This window comes from Oncorhynchus tshawytscha, linkage group LG05 (assembly GCF_018296145.1).
Source record: "Oncorhynchus tshawytscha isolate Ot180627B linkage group LG05, Otsh_v2.0, whole genome shotgun sequence".
In the NCBI taxonomy this organism is placed as follows: Eukaryota; Metazoa; Chordata; class Actinopteri; order Salmoniformes; family Salmonidae; genus Oncorhynchus; species Oncorhynchus tshawytscha.
In genome coordinates, this window is record NC_056433.1 from 34,126,966 (window position 1) to 34,143,338 (window position 16,373).

A 16,373-nucleotide genomic window follows, 5' to 3' on the forward strand; every position below is an offset into this window, starting at 1 on the left:
TATATATATATATATATGTGTGTGTGTGTATATATGTGTGTGTGTATATGTGTGTATATATATATGCGTGTGTGTATATGTGTGTGTGTATATATATATATATATATGCGTGTGTGTATATATATATATGCGTGTGTGTATATGTGTGTGTGTATATATGCGTGTGTATATATATATGCGTGTGTATATATATGCGCGTGTGTATGTGTGTGTGTATATATATGCGCGTGTGTATATATACACACGTGTGTGTGTGTGTGTGTGTGTGTATATATGCGTGTGTGTATATATGCACGTGTGTGTATATATACGCGTGTGTGTATATATACGCGTGTGTGTATATATACGCGTGTGTGTATATATATGCGTGTGTGTATATATGCGTGTGTATATATATGCGTGTGTATATGTATATATGTGTGTGTGTGTGTATATATATATATATATATATATATATATATATATATATATATATATATATATATATATATGCGTGTGTGTATATATATGCGTGTGTGTATATATGCGTGTGTATATGTATATATGTGTGTGTGTGTGTATATATACGCGTGTGTGTATATATATATGCGTGTGTGTATATATACGCGTGTGTGTATATATATGCGTGTGTGTATATATGCGTGTGTATATGTATATATGTGTGTATATATACGCGCGTGTGTGTATATATACGCGCGTGTGTGTATATATACGCGTGTGTGTATATATACACGCGCGTGTGTATATATACGCGCGTGTGTGTATATATACGCGTGTGTGTATATATACGCGTGTGTGTATATATGCGTGTGTATATGTATATATGTCTGCGTGTGTGTATATATATGTGTGTGTATATGTGCGTGTGTGTATATGTATGTGTGTGTGTGTGTATATGTATATGTGTATATGTGTGTGTGTGTGTATATGTGTGTGTGTGTGTATATGTATATGTGTGTGTATATGTGTGTGTGTATGTATGTGTGTGTATATATATATATATATATATATATATATATATATATGTGTGTGTGTGTGTGTATATATATATATGTGTGTGTATGTGTGTATGTATATATATATGTGTGTGTGTATGTATATGTCTCACCGGGGCCCTGGCACCTAGGCTGGTGTTTCTCAGTCCCTCCAGCTCCTCAGTCATCTTAGTGGCCAGAGCCTGGAGGTAACCTCGTGCATCCTTCTCATCGCTCACCCTGGAAAACGCGTCGCACACAAACAGAGAACCCATTCACTCGCGTCACTATACAAACACATGCACTCATGTGGGCACACAGACACACACCCTGTAGGTAAGCCATACCCTGTAAGTGGCACGCATGAACTCGTTGACCCTGTCACACAGTCAATAAATACAGGGATATGAGCAGCCCTCACAACTCACTAACCACAGTATCCGTTGCATAAGCTATCATATCCAAACTGTCACTTTAACTGGACTGCAAGATTACGATAACTTGCCATTGCCCTCCGATTGAGTATTAGATTAAGGATATGTCCCAAGTGCCACCCTATTCCCGATATAGTGCACCGCGTTTGACCACAGCCCTGGGCTTCGGTCAAAAGTAGTGCACTATAAAGGAATAGGGTGCCACTTGGAACGAACACTAAATAGGCCCAGAGCCAGAGTTCTATGTGTACATACAGGGCATAGAGGGTTCTGAACATTCCTGGGCAGTACATACACATTCCCCCCACTAGGGGTCTCGAAGGTCCATACAGGTGTTCCAGTCGGCACTAGTTACCACCATATCCACAACTACAGTGCTAACCTTATGCCCAACCCTAACCGTACAGTAAACCCAAAAAGCACATTTAGGTTTTCATGATTTTTTACAATATAACCAATATTGCCTTTATTTATGGCTGTGCTATCTAGTGGAAACCAGGAGCTCTGGGCCAGACTCTATTCCTGTTTCTTCTACTGCAGTGGCCTGGAGTGGCAAGCAGGGGGCACCAGTCACCACTGTATCAGTTCATTGTTACAGAGTGTGTGTGTCCTGTAGGTCTCTCCGTCCCTCACCACTGTATGATCTCAGTGATCTGGGCCTCCCAGTGAGCAACGCTCTCCTTCTTGTCAGCCAGCTCCCTCATCTCCTCCTCCAGCTGTCTGTTGCTGCTGCTCAGCTTCTCAAACATGGACGTCAGCTAGAGGAGAGAGGACAGGACAGAGGGCAACACAAAGTCAATCAGAGCCATAGATATTATACAGAGTTTGGCAACCTCAGCAGATAATGCGATAGAACTTTAATTTGAGCCATGTTGCGCCAGATTTTCAAGGGTATGACAGGGTGGGGAAAGGCAGGGCAGGGTCGGAGAAGGGGAAAGAGGGACAGAGGATAGAGGGGAGAAAAGGTTAGGGCAGAATGTAAGAAAGTTAGGGAAGGGGGGAGGGGGCATAAAACATTACAAAAAAAAAAAGAAAAAAAAGGGACAGGGTACAGGGGAATGTTAAAAGAAGAGGGGAGAGAAGGACAGGCCAGGGGTGGATGCCAACCAAGGGTAGGGTGGGTAGAGATAAAGAGGAGGAGGAGGACAATTATGATCGATGATGTCATAAGTGCTGATCCTAGCCTTCGTGGTAACTGGCCATATCTAAATACCTGTAGCTGGCTTGGTAATTATAAGCTACTTGACAGTTGCAAAGGGAATGTGTTTTAGCGTAACGGTTTGACAGCGGTAAATTATTACTGCGATTATTGCAAAAATCTGATCAGTGGCAAGTAGGTTGTTGGTTGACATAGGACGAGCAAAACAATAAGTGCAAGCTAACATGGACCTGGAGTTAGAATACACCGTTTGAAGGATCATTTAAACAGGATAAATATAATAGTTCCAAGGTAATCTTTCATTTGTTGACATGTGTTAAATGTATTTCCGAACGAAAGCAGCTAGCTTTAGAATAGAAAACATTTAAATATAATCTGATCATTCATAGAATTTTTTATATATATATATAATCTGATCCTTGTGTTCTGGCTTTCATGCGGAAAGCATGTGAAACAGAATGATATGGGCCTGCGTCCCAAATGGCCCCCATTTCCCAAATAGTGCACTACAGTTGACCAGTCCCCTGGTCTGAAGTGACGCACTATAAATGGAATAGGGTGCCATTTGAGACACAGCCAACGATATGTGCTTCTCCCTATTCTTCCCTGGCACAAGTTGAGCATGTGTTCAGGAAGTGTTGGGGAATGTTCCCTATTTTCCACATACACCCTGGCTGCTATCAACTTCCAGGCATTGCTTCATACTTAATATACAATACCACAAAAACAAACATCACTTTTAATACGATACGTCAGAACTCCTACAAAAGTATTTTGCTTGGGAACTCCCAATTCTCATTCCCATTTCTCCCACTTCCAAAGTCAATAGTATGGGATCCAACGGGCCGGTCCATTTGCGTGTGTAAGAAACTGTGGTCTGTTTTGAAGGTAGATATAGATGAACAGTGATTATATTGGCTTTGCCAGGAGAGAAGGGTGGCGGCCGGAGGGGATGGCTGCTGTTTTACGGAATCCTAAACAACTGTGCTATTTTGTGTGTTTTTTCGCATTGTTTGTAACTTATTTTGTACATAATGTTGCTGCTACCGTCTCTTATGACAAAAAAGAGCTTCTGGATATCAGAACAGCGATTACTCACCCCAAACTGGACGAAAATGTTTTCTTTAATGAGTCCGACGCGAAGGATATATATACTGCATCTCCGAGACCAGGCCCAAATCCCCGTCATTCTCGCGAAGAAAATACACAAATACAGGGGGCGGAGATCGGGGTGCCTTGTCAGAATCTGCGGCGAGTGGGTAACCCGCTCCTACCGTCAGTTCTATTGGCCAACGTGCGAATGGATGATTTCCATTCGAGACTATCCTACCAATGGGACATTAAAAACTGTAATATCTTATGTTTCACCGAGTCGCAGCTGAACGACAATACAGAAAATATCCAGTTGGCTGGGTTTTCCGTGCATCTGCAGGACAGAACAGCAACGCCTGGTTATGTCGCTATGCTCTCAGACGAACCATCAAACAGGTAAAGCGTCAATACAGGACTAAGATAGAATCCTACTCCACAGATGACGCAATCTCAATTGCACTCCACACTGCCCTTTTCCACCTGAACAAAAGGAACACCTATGTGAGAATGCTGTTCATTGACTACACCTCAGCGTTCAACTCCATATTGCCCAAAGCTCATCACTAAGCTAAGGACCCTGGGTCTAAACATCTCTCGCAAACTAAATCCCGGACTTCCTGACGGGCCGACCCCCAGGTGGTATGGGTAGGCAACAACACATCTGCTACACTGATCCTCAACACGGGGGTCCCTCAGGGATGTGTGATTAGTCCCCTCCTGTATTCCCTGTTCACCCACGACTGCGTGGCAAAGAACGACTCCAACACCATCATTAAGTTTTCTGACGACACAACAGTGGTAGGCCTGATCACCGACAACGAGACAGCCTATAGGGAGGTCAGAGACCTGGCAGTATGGACAACCTCTCCCTTAACGTGAGCAAGACAAAAGGAGCTGATCGTAGACTACAGCAAAAGGATGGCCGAACACACCCCCATTAACATCGACTGGGCTGTAGTGGAGCAGGACGAGAGGTTCAAGTTCCTTGGTGTCCACATTACCAACAAACTATCATGGTCCAAACACACCAAGACAGTCGTGAAGAGGGCACGACAACACCTTTTCCCTTCAGGATACAGATTTTTTTTGGGCGTGGGTCCCCAGAGTTATACAACTGCACCATAGAGAGCATCCTATACTAGGCGGTGTCAGAGGAAGGCCCAAAAAATTGTCAAAGACTCAAGTCACCCAAGTCATAGACTGTTCTCTCTGCTACCGCACGGCAAGCGGTACCGTCTAAGTCCAAAATGTTCCTTAACAGCTTCTAACAATTAATCAAATGGTCAAGCGGACTATTTACATCGACACCCCCATCTGTTTTTACACTGCTGCTACTCGCTGTTTATTATCTATGCATAGTCACTTTAGCCCTACCTTCATGTACAAATTACCTTGATTAACCTGTATCCCCGCACATTGACTCTGTACCGGTACCCCCCGTACATAGCCATGTTATTAGGATTTTATTGAGTTACCTTTTGTTTTTGTATTTAGTTTATTTAGTAAATATTTTCTTAACTCTATTTCTTGAACTGCATTGTTGGTTAATGGCTTGTAAGTACACATTTCACAGTAAGGTTTACACCGGTTGTATTCGGCGCATGAGACATACAATTTCATTTGATTTGAGGTGGGGGGTGATGCGAGAATTGGGATGTGTGTGTGTGAGGGTTTACCTCAGGTCAGGGCAGTGTGTGTGTGGGTACGTGTGTGGGTGCGTGTAACATCTCACCTTGTCCAGTTCACTGGAGAGCTTCTTGTTCTCCTCGGTCAAAATGACCCTCTCCCTCTCGTACTTCTGCTTGTACTCCGTCTCAAACTCCTCACGCTCGCTTTGGCTGCCAGACACACACACACACACACACACACACGACACACACACACACACACACACACACACACGAGACAGACACACATTCAGATGATCCATCATCACTTACACAAACACCCACACACTATACCTGCTATTCAGAGCAAGATCCGATGAATACACACATAGGGCAGAAAAGGAGCTTTGAGACAAAGACCCGTCAGACATATTAATCTCAACCACATCAATACTGTTAAAGAGACTATCCAGGGGCCAGATCTGCATCCCAAATGGCAACCCATTCCCTATGGGCCCTGGTCAAAAGTAGTGCACTAAATAGGGGAGAGGGTTCCATTTGGGACACACAGGGTTTTGAAGTAGACAAGCCAGGGATGCTAAGCTGGAGGGTGGAAAAACAACATCTTACAACTTCTTCTCCAGTGTCAGTCTCTATCAAGTGCCGTTAGGTTAGAGGAATGTTGCTTCTTGGATAGAGGCAGAGGGGTATATAACACTAGCTAGACCTAAGGGACTCTAAGACATGAACAAGGGTCCTCTCAGGAGCTTGGTCAGAGGAGAGAAGGTAACTAGCATTAAACTACACTGCGAGTACAGCACAGTTGAGGCCAGGGTGAAGTAACTTTGACCATGTTTACCTTGCATAAACCTCGCTGGAAAGAAGAGGACAGGTACACTGTCAGGTAAGTGCTACGACAGAGAGGGAGAGTAACTGGTCTACTGAATAGGTCAACTCTATAGGCCCGTTTCCCGGTACCAGATGAAATTAACTGGACTTAAAAAGCACTTTGAATGGAAATGTTCAAGTAGACAGACAAACAACGTCAGTTAGATCTAAGGGACATTAAGACATGTACAAGAGTCTTCTCAGGAGCAAGGTCACAATAGAGGGGTAGGGTTGTGACGATACCAGTATCGTGATACTCAGATGCATCTTAGCAAGGAACATGAAAACTTGAAGCAGACTTAATATCTTAAGGAAAACCGTTCTTAACTGCCTCATGTTGTCACCTGTTTATTTCCCGAGCTACACCACACAATATTTGGCATGAAGCAGGTTTTTAAAGGAGCAATGATTTTAGTCTGCTTTGAGGTTTTTTTATGCCATGGAAAATGTTTGTGTCACGATACTGGTATGGTGACAATCCTAATAGGAGGCATCTAAGATCAAACTACACTGTGAGCACAGTAGAGTCCAGAGTGAAGCAACTTTGACCATGTTTACCTCGTATAACCCTGGCTGGAAAGAAGGGGAAGAACACAGTCGGGCATGTATAGTATATCTCCATGTACTACAAACAGTTTTAACCAGAACCACATGAATGCTTTGTCTAGGTCTCTAAATTGACTGTCCTATAAGTCTATGAGTGTTGTGGATATCCAAATCCATTAAGGCGGCAGCGCACATAACTCATTACACACACAAAGAAATACACATGTCGACAGACAAGACAAACACACCTCTCCCTGCGCGTCTTCTCCAGTTTGTCCTTGAGCACCAGGATCTCCTTCTGCAGGGTGAGCTGCTGTCCCTCAGCGTCGCGGAGCTCCTTGCGGAGGCCCTTGAGTTCGTTGGCGTGCTGCGCCTCCCTCCTGCTCAGCTCCTCCTCGTAGAACAAGGTCTTCTTCTCCAGGTCGGCACGCAGCTTCCCCACTTCCTGGCTCTGGTCCGAGCCCACCACCGAAGCGGACGGCCCCACCTGCTTCTGGTTCAGGGGAAGAGAGGAGTTAGCCAGATACACACGTCCAGGGGTGCGTTCATTAGTGCATGCCGGAGCAAAACGCTTTGCAATGGAAAACATTTGCTTCCTTTTGGTTCCTAGTGAACACACCCCAGGTGTGTGTGTTTTGTGAGTTGCAGTATTGGTTCCGTCCCTGTCCCTGTTCCAGATTGGGCTCAAAAAAGGGACCCTCTGAACACATCGAGAAGTGTCATCCATGAAGTAGCGTGACCAGTCACGCTACAAAAAACAACGACCTCTAGGTCTCAGAATGGGTGACCTCATCGATTGAACGCTACGCTAACTAGCTAGCCATTTCACATCGCCTACATGTGAGTCTCTGACTACAAGTCGCTCTGGAGATCTGAAGATCTGTACATGAGCAACAGAGAGTGAGAGAAAGAACTGGAAAGAAAATAAGAGAATGGTGAGTTATGTCTTCTAGAAAGGGTATCTGTGTGTGTGTATGTGTGTGCGTGTGTTAGAGGTCCTCACGAATCCACCTGTACCCGAACACCCGAGACCCGATCCGCGATCCGAGTGGACTCGGATCCAGAATTCTAAATAATGTCACGGGTCTGGGTCGGATCTGATATGATTGTCACGGGTATGTGTAATTTTAACTGACTTGTCCAGAAGGAACCATACAGATCTGAACACGATTGCAGAGGGAGAGAGAGAGAGAAATGGTATCATTTATGCTGCTGCTCTTTGCTTTTCACGAGAATGCCTCGTGTAGCTTGTTGTTGGCCAATCATAAGTCATCAAAGGGGCAATAGGCTACAGTCATAGAGCCTTCGTGTGTGGCAAAAGTTTAAAAAATATCTAATCAATGGAAGATGGAATAAAAATGACGGAATTAAAACAAAGGAGAAGGATAGGTTACAACGACCAAGAGCCAACAGGCTCGCTGCTACTTTATATTCTGAATGGAGCTAGCTAGCTAGCTTAACTAGCTTCTCCCAGTTTGATGCAGTCAAGAAAGGTACTACGTAAACATATTTGATGATAAATAACCTAGCTATGGCAGCTATTAGTCTACTATAGAGCGAGTCAGCTTGGTTGGTTGCAGTCTCTCGTCTCTCCCTCATTCTAGACTGTAAACTCTCCTTCCAGATTCATATCAAACATCTCCAATCTAAAATCAAATCTAGAGTCAGCTTTCTATTCCGCAACAAAGCCTCCTTCACTCACGCCGCCAAACTTACCCTAGTAAAACTGACTATCCTACCGATCCTCGACTTCGGCGATGTCATCTACAAAATAGCTTCCAATACTCTACTCAGCAAACTGGATGCAGTTTATCACAGTGCCATCCGTTTTGTTACTAAAGCACCTTATACCACCCACCACTGCGACCTGTATGCTCTAGTCGGCTGACCAGTTCTATACAGAACGGATCTAGTTGTCCGCGAGTCCGTTCGGAATGGGTCTCCATATTTTACAAATGAATTTACGCATATCGGGCCCAGATGGGAAAGCCCCAGGCCCATCTTTTTGGCCCCCCGTGAAGGCCTCCAGTGTGTGTTACCTTGAGTCCGTCCAGCTCCTCCTCTAGCTGTCTGCAGTGCTGCTCTGATCGTTCTCTCAGCTTCCTCTCCTTCTGAGCGTCTGCTGTCTGCTCCTCAGACTGGGCCTCCATCTGAAAGACACATCCAGCAAGGGGTTAATACACACACACACGCCACCACAGATCTTCTTTCACGTAGACACGCACACACGAAGTATCCAAAACTAAACAGGTTAAAAAAAACATCCAACACACAGACACACCAATACCTCGAAGAACCAGGGGAACCACGAGGCTACTCTACCTCCTTCTTGGACCTCTCGGCCTTGCGCACCTCCAGCCGTAGAGCCTCCACCTTCTGGGACAAACTCTCCATCTCCTCCTCCTTGTCCCGGAGCTGACGGCCCAGGCGCTGCTTGGCTGATCGGAGGTCAGTCAAACGCTCGTTGAGCTCGGAGAACTCCTGCATGGCCAGCTTCCTCTGGCTGTGGGCTTCTTTCAACTCCTTAGACTGACTCTTCATCTTCTCACTGGCCTCCATTAAGTCCTATAGGGAATGAGGGTCAGGGTCAGTGGCTGACACTGAATGACTGGGAGTAACACCCAGGCGGGTGCTGTATGTTAGTGGTGAATAGGGTGAGTTAACCCAATACAGTATCAAGGCCTAGGGAAGAATCACACCGACACACACACCTTGTGCAGGTCGTCCCTCTCCAGGTTGAGGCTCTTCATCTGTTTCTCCAGGCTCCTGATGTGTTTGGATGTTCCCTCCATTTCTCGACGGGCTGATGTAGCTTCCTCCAACTTCTGCTCCAGTTGACCCGAGTCTGACACACACATCACCCACATTACAGAGGGTCAATGTTGTTATATACAACATTGGCCAATATGCATTACATTTCCCTCTGATGTATGTTTCGGTCATTATATATATTTCATTTTACAGGTCAATGACTATGCAATTCCCATAATAAACCTGGCTTGTTTACTGTGTGCATTATTTATTGCCAGCTATTACGTCTTCCTAGTCATTACTGTCCATCTTTCCATTTCGTCTCTCCACTTGCCCATTATGTAGAATGTATTTCCAGTCTGACTCTATCCATGTATGGTCAACGCTGACCTGGCTGGAATGTGTTTGTGTTCTACTACACAGTAACATCTTTACAGTTGAATGTTTACCTGCGATCTGTTTCTTGAGGATGTCAATCTCAGTCTTCAGACTCCTGATCTCCACCTCCTTGTTAGAGGGGACGGATGCTGGTCCTTCTCCTGGCGCGTGCTGCAGGGCCTGGACTGTCTGGGTCGACTCTGGAAGAGGAAAGCGGAGAGGTTGAGGGGAAGGTGAAAGGAGAGTGGGAAAGTGATTTCAGAGTATTAGAGAGACGGTGTGTAAATTAAACATCTGGAGAGTGGCCTGGATGAGGAGACAGGTTAAAGAAGGATTGAGACATGATTGTGTATTTGTGCCATTCACAGGGTGAACGGGCAAGACAAAAGATTTAAGTGCCTTTGTGGTAGTAGAGAGCCAGGCGCACCGGTTTGTGTAAAGAACTGCAACGCTGTTGGGTTTTTCACGCTCAACAGTTTCCCGTGTGTATGAAGAATGCTTTACCACCCAAAGGACATCCAGCCAACTTGACACGACTGTGGGAAGCATTGGAGTCAACATGGGTATATATACTCAGTGTATATGTGCGTGTGTGTGTGTGTACCTAGCAGCTTGCGGCTGAGCTCAGTCTTCTCCTGCTCCAGGCGTCGTATCCTCCTCTCGTAGGCCTCGGTAGCTAGACTCTCCTCCAGACTGCGCTGGACACACACATCCATCTGTGCCGGACCCGAACCACCCGACTCCCTCAAACAGCCCCGGTCAGATAGGGTACTGGAGGTGGGGGAGAAAGAGGACAGGGAGGAGAGAGAGAGAGGGGAAGAGAGAGAGAGGAAGAGAAAGTGAGGAGAGAGGGTGAGAAAGTGAGGAGAGAGGGTGAGAAAGTGAGGAGAGAGGGTGAGAAAGACAGAGAGAGAGAGAGAAAACACTATTAACAGACCATTAGCCTTCAGGCTAGGATAAGAGATAAGATGACAAACAATCCCAATTCAATAGCTTCTCACTAGTGGAAATTGAGTGTTGGTTTAAGTGTGGTTGTGGTTAGATCAGATGATAGAAAAGTAGGAGTGAAGTAGCCTGGTCCCAGATCTGATTGTGCTGTGTAGTCTATGGTCATTGCTATGCCAAACATGACCATAGGGGTTGGCAAGACGGCAAACAGATCTGGGACCAGGCTAGGAGTGAGGATGTATTTTTATGCATGCTGTAGATACTAACAAAGCTGTATAAGTAAACGTTGTAACTGAAGACGTGTGACGTTGTTTAGTGGCCACTCACCATTTACTGGTGTAGGTGAAGCCTACGAAGGGCAGGTGGTGTCCAGAGAAGGCCGTGTGAGAGGGAGGGGGCATCGTCTCCTGACACAACACAAAACACATTGGATTAAAACACACCTCTACAACGTCGCAGACTGTTGAGATGATGACGCGATCAACGATGGAAACAGAGACGGAAAGATGAGAGTAAGAAAGACTCCAAGTCTTGATGTAGTCCAATAAAGAGAGTTTTACCGAGTTCTTGAGACAGTCATCGTCCACGTCAAAGTTGGACGTGTCTGTGGGGCTGCTGACTTCTGGTATGTAAGGGGCCTCGCACGTACGGATGTTGTCCCAGTCGATGCCTGACAGGAATGGCAGACATTGGCATTATAGTTTCTTATTAAGGTCATATTTATCATAATATACAGTTTCTTATTGCCATATAAAATTGTATCACTATCGTCTAGTTTCACTTCAACGGCAGTCATCTCGATAAAAGCAGCTATAGTCATTTTATCTCGATGATTGGAGACAAGGGTTTGCGTGATAATAGGCTAAAGTTGCACAGACAAGAGTTACGGCGATACAGAGCCCCCTCAAAACGGTTTCGAGCCCTACCAGAGAAGAAGGGGTGAGATTTGAAGTCCTCAATGCCGTTCTGGCCCAGGCGGTGCTCACGGCTGCAGATGAGGCGCCGGATAAGGTCCTTGGCCTCTTCGGACACGTCCGTCATCTGCAAGGGGAACTGGAAACGCTCCTAGGGACCCGGCGGAGGGAGGAGAGGGAAAGGAGTCAGAACAATGAGGATATGTCCCTAATGGCACCTTATTCCCTATTTTAGTGCACTACTTCTGACCAGGGAATAGGGTACCATTTGGGACGCACCCTAAATATATTTTTTTGTGTAAAGTTGTCAAAAATCGTTCTATTTCTCGTTTATTTTCACTGATCGTGCATTATCCCCTATTACAGTATACAGCAGTATAGTTCCATACTATAATTATTTTCCTGTTTCATGTATTTATTTGTGTATAGGGTCCTTGACAAAGAAGCACAGCACATTTTTTAAATGTATTATATATGTTATATGTATATATATGTTTCCCCTGTTGCAGTAGAAAGCAGTATAGTTCTATGCAAGCTGGTTTAACGCACACAAATAAGGCATTCCTTTCAGCTAATATGGCCGCCAGAGTGAGAGTGAAAGTATAGTTGAAAGATGATGGGAAGGGAGAGGGGGCAGAGTTAGGAAGTGGTTTGGAGTCAGAATAGGCTGAAACTAACTATGAACAGACCTGGGGTCGTATGTATCATTCGTCTCAGAGTAGGAGTTCTGATCTAGGATCAGGTCCCTTCTATCCATTTAATCTTCTTCATTATGATCTAAAAGGCTAAACTGATCTTAGACCAGAAATCATATTCTAAATCGCTTGATACATACAGCCCCTGAACTGAACAGACTCACACTTTAACCACTATCACTCAGACCCAGCCCCAAATCGACCCCAAGCCACCTACCGCCTATGCACTTGTGGAGATCTGAGAGGAATCTAGAAGTGTATAGGGGGTAGGGGAAAAGGGTCCATTTGGGACTGGGCAATCAGACCCCCAAAAAGAAACACTCACAGCAGCACCTAACTCCTCCTGTCGGTGGACGGAAAGGATCAGGAGAAAAAGGGGTAGAGAAGAAGGAAGAGTTGAACGCTTTGTCGTCAGAAAGAAGAAAACGAACTCTATGAAACAGAATGTACCTGGAACGTACAAACTCAGACTTCAGCCTAAACAATCACACGTGTCTTGAACAAAGGTTTGAATAAAAACAGAAAGGTCTTATTTAAAGATGGGATTTAGTACAGTAAGTACAATGTCACTACCAGTCACCATCAACCACTATAAGCAGCCCTCCTCACCTTGTGGTTCATGATCTTGCCGTAGGTCTCCACCAATGACTCTGCGTAGAAGGGGGTCTCCCCATACAGCATCTCGTACATGCACACGCCCAGAGACCACCAGTCACACTCAGGACCATACTTCCCCTTCCCATCCTCCATCGCCTGCAGGATCTCCGGAGAGATGTAGTCCGGGGTCCCCACGGCAACCGACGACTGGACCTGAGGGAGACCAGGCCCAGGAAATGACTCGATTAGTAAGTGGATAGATGACATGAGGGATCAACCATATAAATAACATAATACTTTATTTACAGTGCCGTCAGAAAGTATTCATATCCCTTGACTTATTCCACATAATGACAAAGTGAAAACATGTTTTTAGAAGTTTTTGCAAATTTATTGAAAATAAAATATCTAATTTACACAAATATTAACACCCCTTCGATATGACACTCCAAATTGAGCTCAGGCTCATCCAATTTCCTTTGACCATCCTTCAGATGCCGCTACAACTTGATTGGAGTCCACCTGTAGCTCATTCAATTGTTTGGAGATGATTGAGAAAGAAAAACACCTGTCTGTATAAGGTCTCGCAGTTGACAGCACATGCCAGAGCAGGAACTATACCATGAAGTCCAAGGAAATGTCTGTAGATCTTAGAGATTATTATGATGAGACCTACATTATATCTGGGGAAGGATATAAAACAATTTATTGAGCATTTCAAATGTTCCAAGACCACAGTGGTCTCCATAATTGGGGAATGAAATAAAAATATGGAACTACCCAGACACTGCCTAGAGCAAGACTTTTGATCAAACTGAGCAACCGGGCAAGAAGGACCTTGATCAGAGAGGTGACCAAGAACCCAATGACCACTCTGACAGAACTACAGAGTTCCTTGGCTGATTAGGGAGAACTTGACAGAAGAACAACAGTCTATACCGCAATTCACCAATCTGGGGTTTATGGGAGAGTGGCCAGACTCCTGAGAAAAAAGAACATGACAGCACGACTGGAGTTTGCAAAAAGGCACATGAAAGACAGAGCATAAGGCAAAATAATCTATGGTCTGATGAGAAAAAATGTTAACTTTATGGCCTGAATGCAAAGCACTATATGAAGCATGGTAGTGGCAGCATCATGGGGATGCTTTTCAGCAACAGGGACTGGGAGACTGGTAAGTATATAGGAAACAATGAATGGAGCCAAATACAGGCAAATCCTTGATGGGAACCTGCTTCAGAGTGCAAATGACCTTAGACTGGGGCAAAGATTTACGTTCCAACAGGACAGGTACCCCAAACATACAGCCAAACAACAGTGGAATGGCTTCAAAACAAGAATGTGGAAGTCCTTGAGTGGCCCAGCCAAAGCCCAGACTTGAATCCCATTGATAATCTGGGGAAAGACTTGAAGATTGTTGTTCACCGCCGCTCCCCATCTAACTTAACAGAGCTTGAGAAAATCTGCAAGGAAGAATGAGAGAAAATCCTCAAATCCAGATGTGCAAAGCTGATACAGACATACCCAAGACTCAAAGCTGTAATCGCCGCCAAAGGTGCTTCTACAAAGTATTGACTCAGGGGTGTGAATACTTATATAAATGAGATATTTCTGCATTTCATTTTCAATAAATGTGCCATTTCTAAAAGCATGGTTTTCACTTTCTCGTTATAGGGTATTTATTGCGTGTAGATGGGTGAGAAACTGTTCATCCATTTTGAATTCAGGCTTTAAACAACAACGTGGAATATTAAAGGGTATGAATACTTTCTGAAGGCAATATATCATCTGGAGCATGAATATGTAATCAGGAGATGTTAATTGCGTGTCTACAGTAAGTTTGTAGTCAAATACATCCGCCAAACCTGAACGAGACCAATACCATAGGGTTAATACTACATAAATACTACTTAACTGAGACTGGGCCAAAAGAGCATCAGTCACAGCAGCTTGAGAGAGACGGGTCCTCTAAGGTCTCAACTCATTCAAAGCCAAGTTGCCAACCCCTTTGGAGAAGCTCAACTAGAGGAAGTGTCTTAACCACAGGCAGAGCCATGAAATCCGCCAGAGGGGAGGCCAAGAGGGGGGATGATTGGCTGCTGGTTTGGAGGGGTTTGGTTTGGAACATAGCCGCGTGTGTGTGTGTGTGTGCGCATGTGCTCACCGTGCCGTCCTCCATGAGTTTCAGGCAGGAGCCGAAGTCCGCCAAGCGGATGTGGCCGTTCATGTCCATCAGGATGTTGTCTGGCTTGATGTCCCTGAGAGACACACACAGAGACACCAAACTAAATGTACTGATACCTAAGAGGAAGAAGGATAGATGGAGGAAGCGGGAGTGGAACAACACAAAAAACACATCCCAGAGGGGGAGACTGGGAGAGAGAATGAGAGAGTGAAAACAACTTTAAACGCACACTAGTGATTGTTTGGTGTGAGAGAAAGAGACTGTGAGGGAGAGAGAGATTTTGGTTCTGTAGAGTGTGTTTTCTCCTGGAAGCCTTCACGTCTCCCATCATTAAGTTGTGAAGAGGGCACAACAACACATTTCCCCCTCAGGATTTGGCATGGGTCCCCAGATCCTCAAAAAGTTCTACAGCTGCACCATCGAGAGCATCCTGATCGGCTCCAGTAAGTCACTGGGGCCAATCTTCCCGACATCCATGACCTATATACACTGCTCAAAAAAATAAAGGGAACACTTAAACAACACAATGTAACTCCATGTCAATCACACTTCTGTGAAATCAAACTGTCCACATAGGAATTAATACTGATTGAGCGCCCTGTGCTCTTCACAGATGAAAGCAGGTTCACACTGAGCACGTGACAGAGTCTGGAGATGCCGTGGAGAACGTTCTGCTGCCTGCAACATCCTCCAGCATGACCGGTTTGGCGGTGGGTCAGTCATGGTGTGGGGTGGCATTTCTTTGGGGGGCCGCTCAGCCCTCCATGTGCTCGCCAGAGGTAGCCTGACTGCCATTAGGTACAGAGATGAGATCCTCAGACCCCTTGTGAGACCATATGCTGGTGCGGTTGGCCCTGGGTTCCTCCTAATGCAAGACAATGCTAGACCTCATGTGGCTGGCGTGTGTCAGCAGTTCCTGCAAGAGGATGGCATTGATGCTATGGACTGGCCCGCCCGTTCCCCAGACCTGAATCCAATTGAGCACATCTGGGACATCATGTCTCGCTCCATCCACCAACACCACGTTGCACCACACTGTCCAGGAGTTGGCGGATGCTTTAGTCCAGGTCTGGGAGGAGATCCTTCAGGAGACCATCCGCCACCTCATCAGGAGCATGCCCAGGCATTGTAGGGAGGTCATACAGGCACGTGGAGGCCACACACACTACTGAGCCTCATTTTGACTTGTTTTAAGGACATTACAT

General features: G+C 45.3%; 1 protein-coding gene across 7 annotated transcripts in view; it reads right to left on the reverse strand.

Annotated features, from left to right (window-relative positions):
* LOC112250533 (serine/threonine-protein kinase MRCK alpha) overlaps positions 1–16,373 on the reverse strand; it is a 91,899-nt gene that overhangs the window by 23,965 nt on the left and 51,561 nt on the right. For all 7 annotated transcript variants that reach the window (XM_024420768.2, XM_024420763.2, XM_024420766.2 and 4 more), the window contains exons 6-19: positions 15,148–15,241; positions 12,996–13,196; positions 11,704–11,842; positions 11,338–11,447; positions 11,105–11,184; positions 10,434–10,600; positions 9,901–10,029; positions 9,412–9,545; positions 9,023–9,265; positions 8,740–8,850; positions 6,949–7,193; positions 5,392–5,497; positions 2,042–2,166; positions 1,109–1,214 (exon numbers count right to left, since the gene is read on the reverse strand). In XM_024420768.2, coding sequence (XP_024276536.1) covers positions 1,109–1,214; positions 2,042–2,166; positions 5,392–5,497; positions 6,949–7,193; positions 8,740–8,850; positions 9,023–9,265; positions 9,412–9,545; positions 9,901–10,029; positions 10,434–10,600; positions 11,105–11,184; positions 11,338–11,447; positions 11,704–11,842; positions 12,996–13,196; positions 15,148–15,241 — 1,990 coding nt within the window. The remainder of the gene's footprint in view (positions 1–1,108; positions 1,215–2,041; positions 2,167–5,391; positions 5,498–6,948; positions 7,194–8,739; positions 8,851–9,022; positions 9,266–9,411; positions 9,546–9,900; positions 10,030–10,433; positions 10,601–11,104; positions 11,185–11,337; positions 11,448–11,703; positions 11,843–12,995; positions 13,197–15,147; positions 15,242–16,373) is intronic.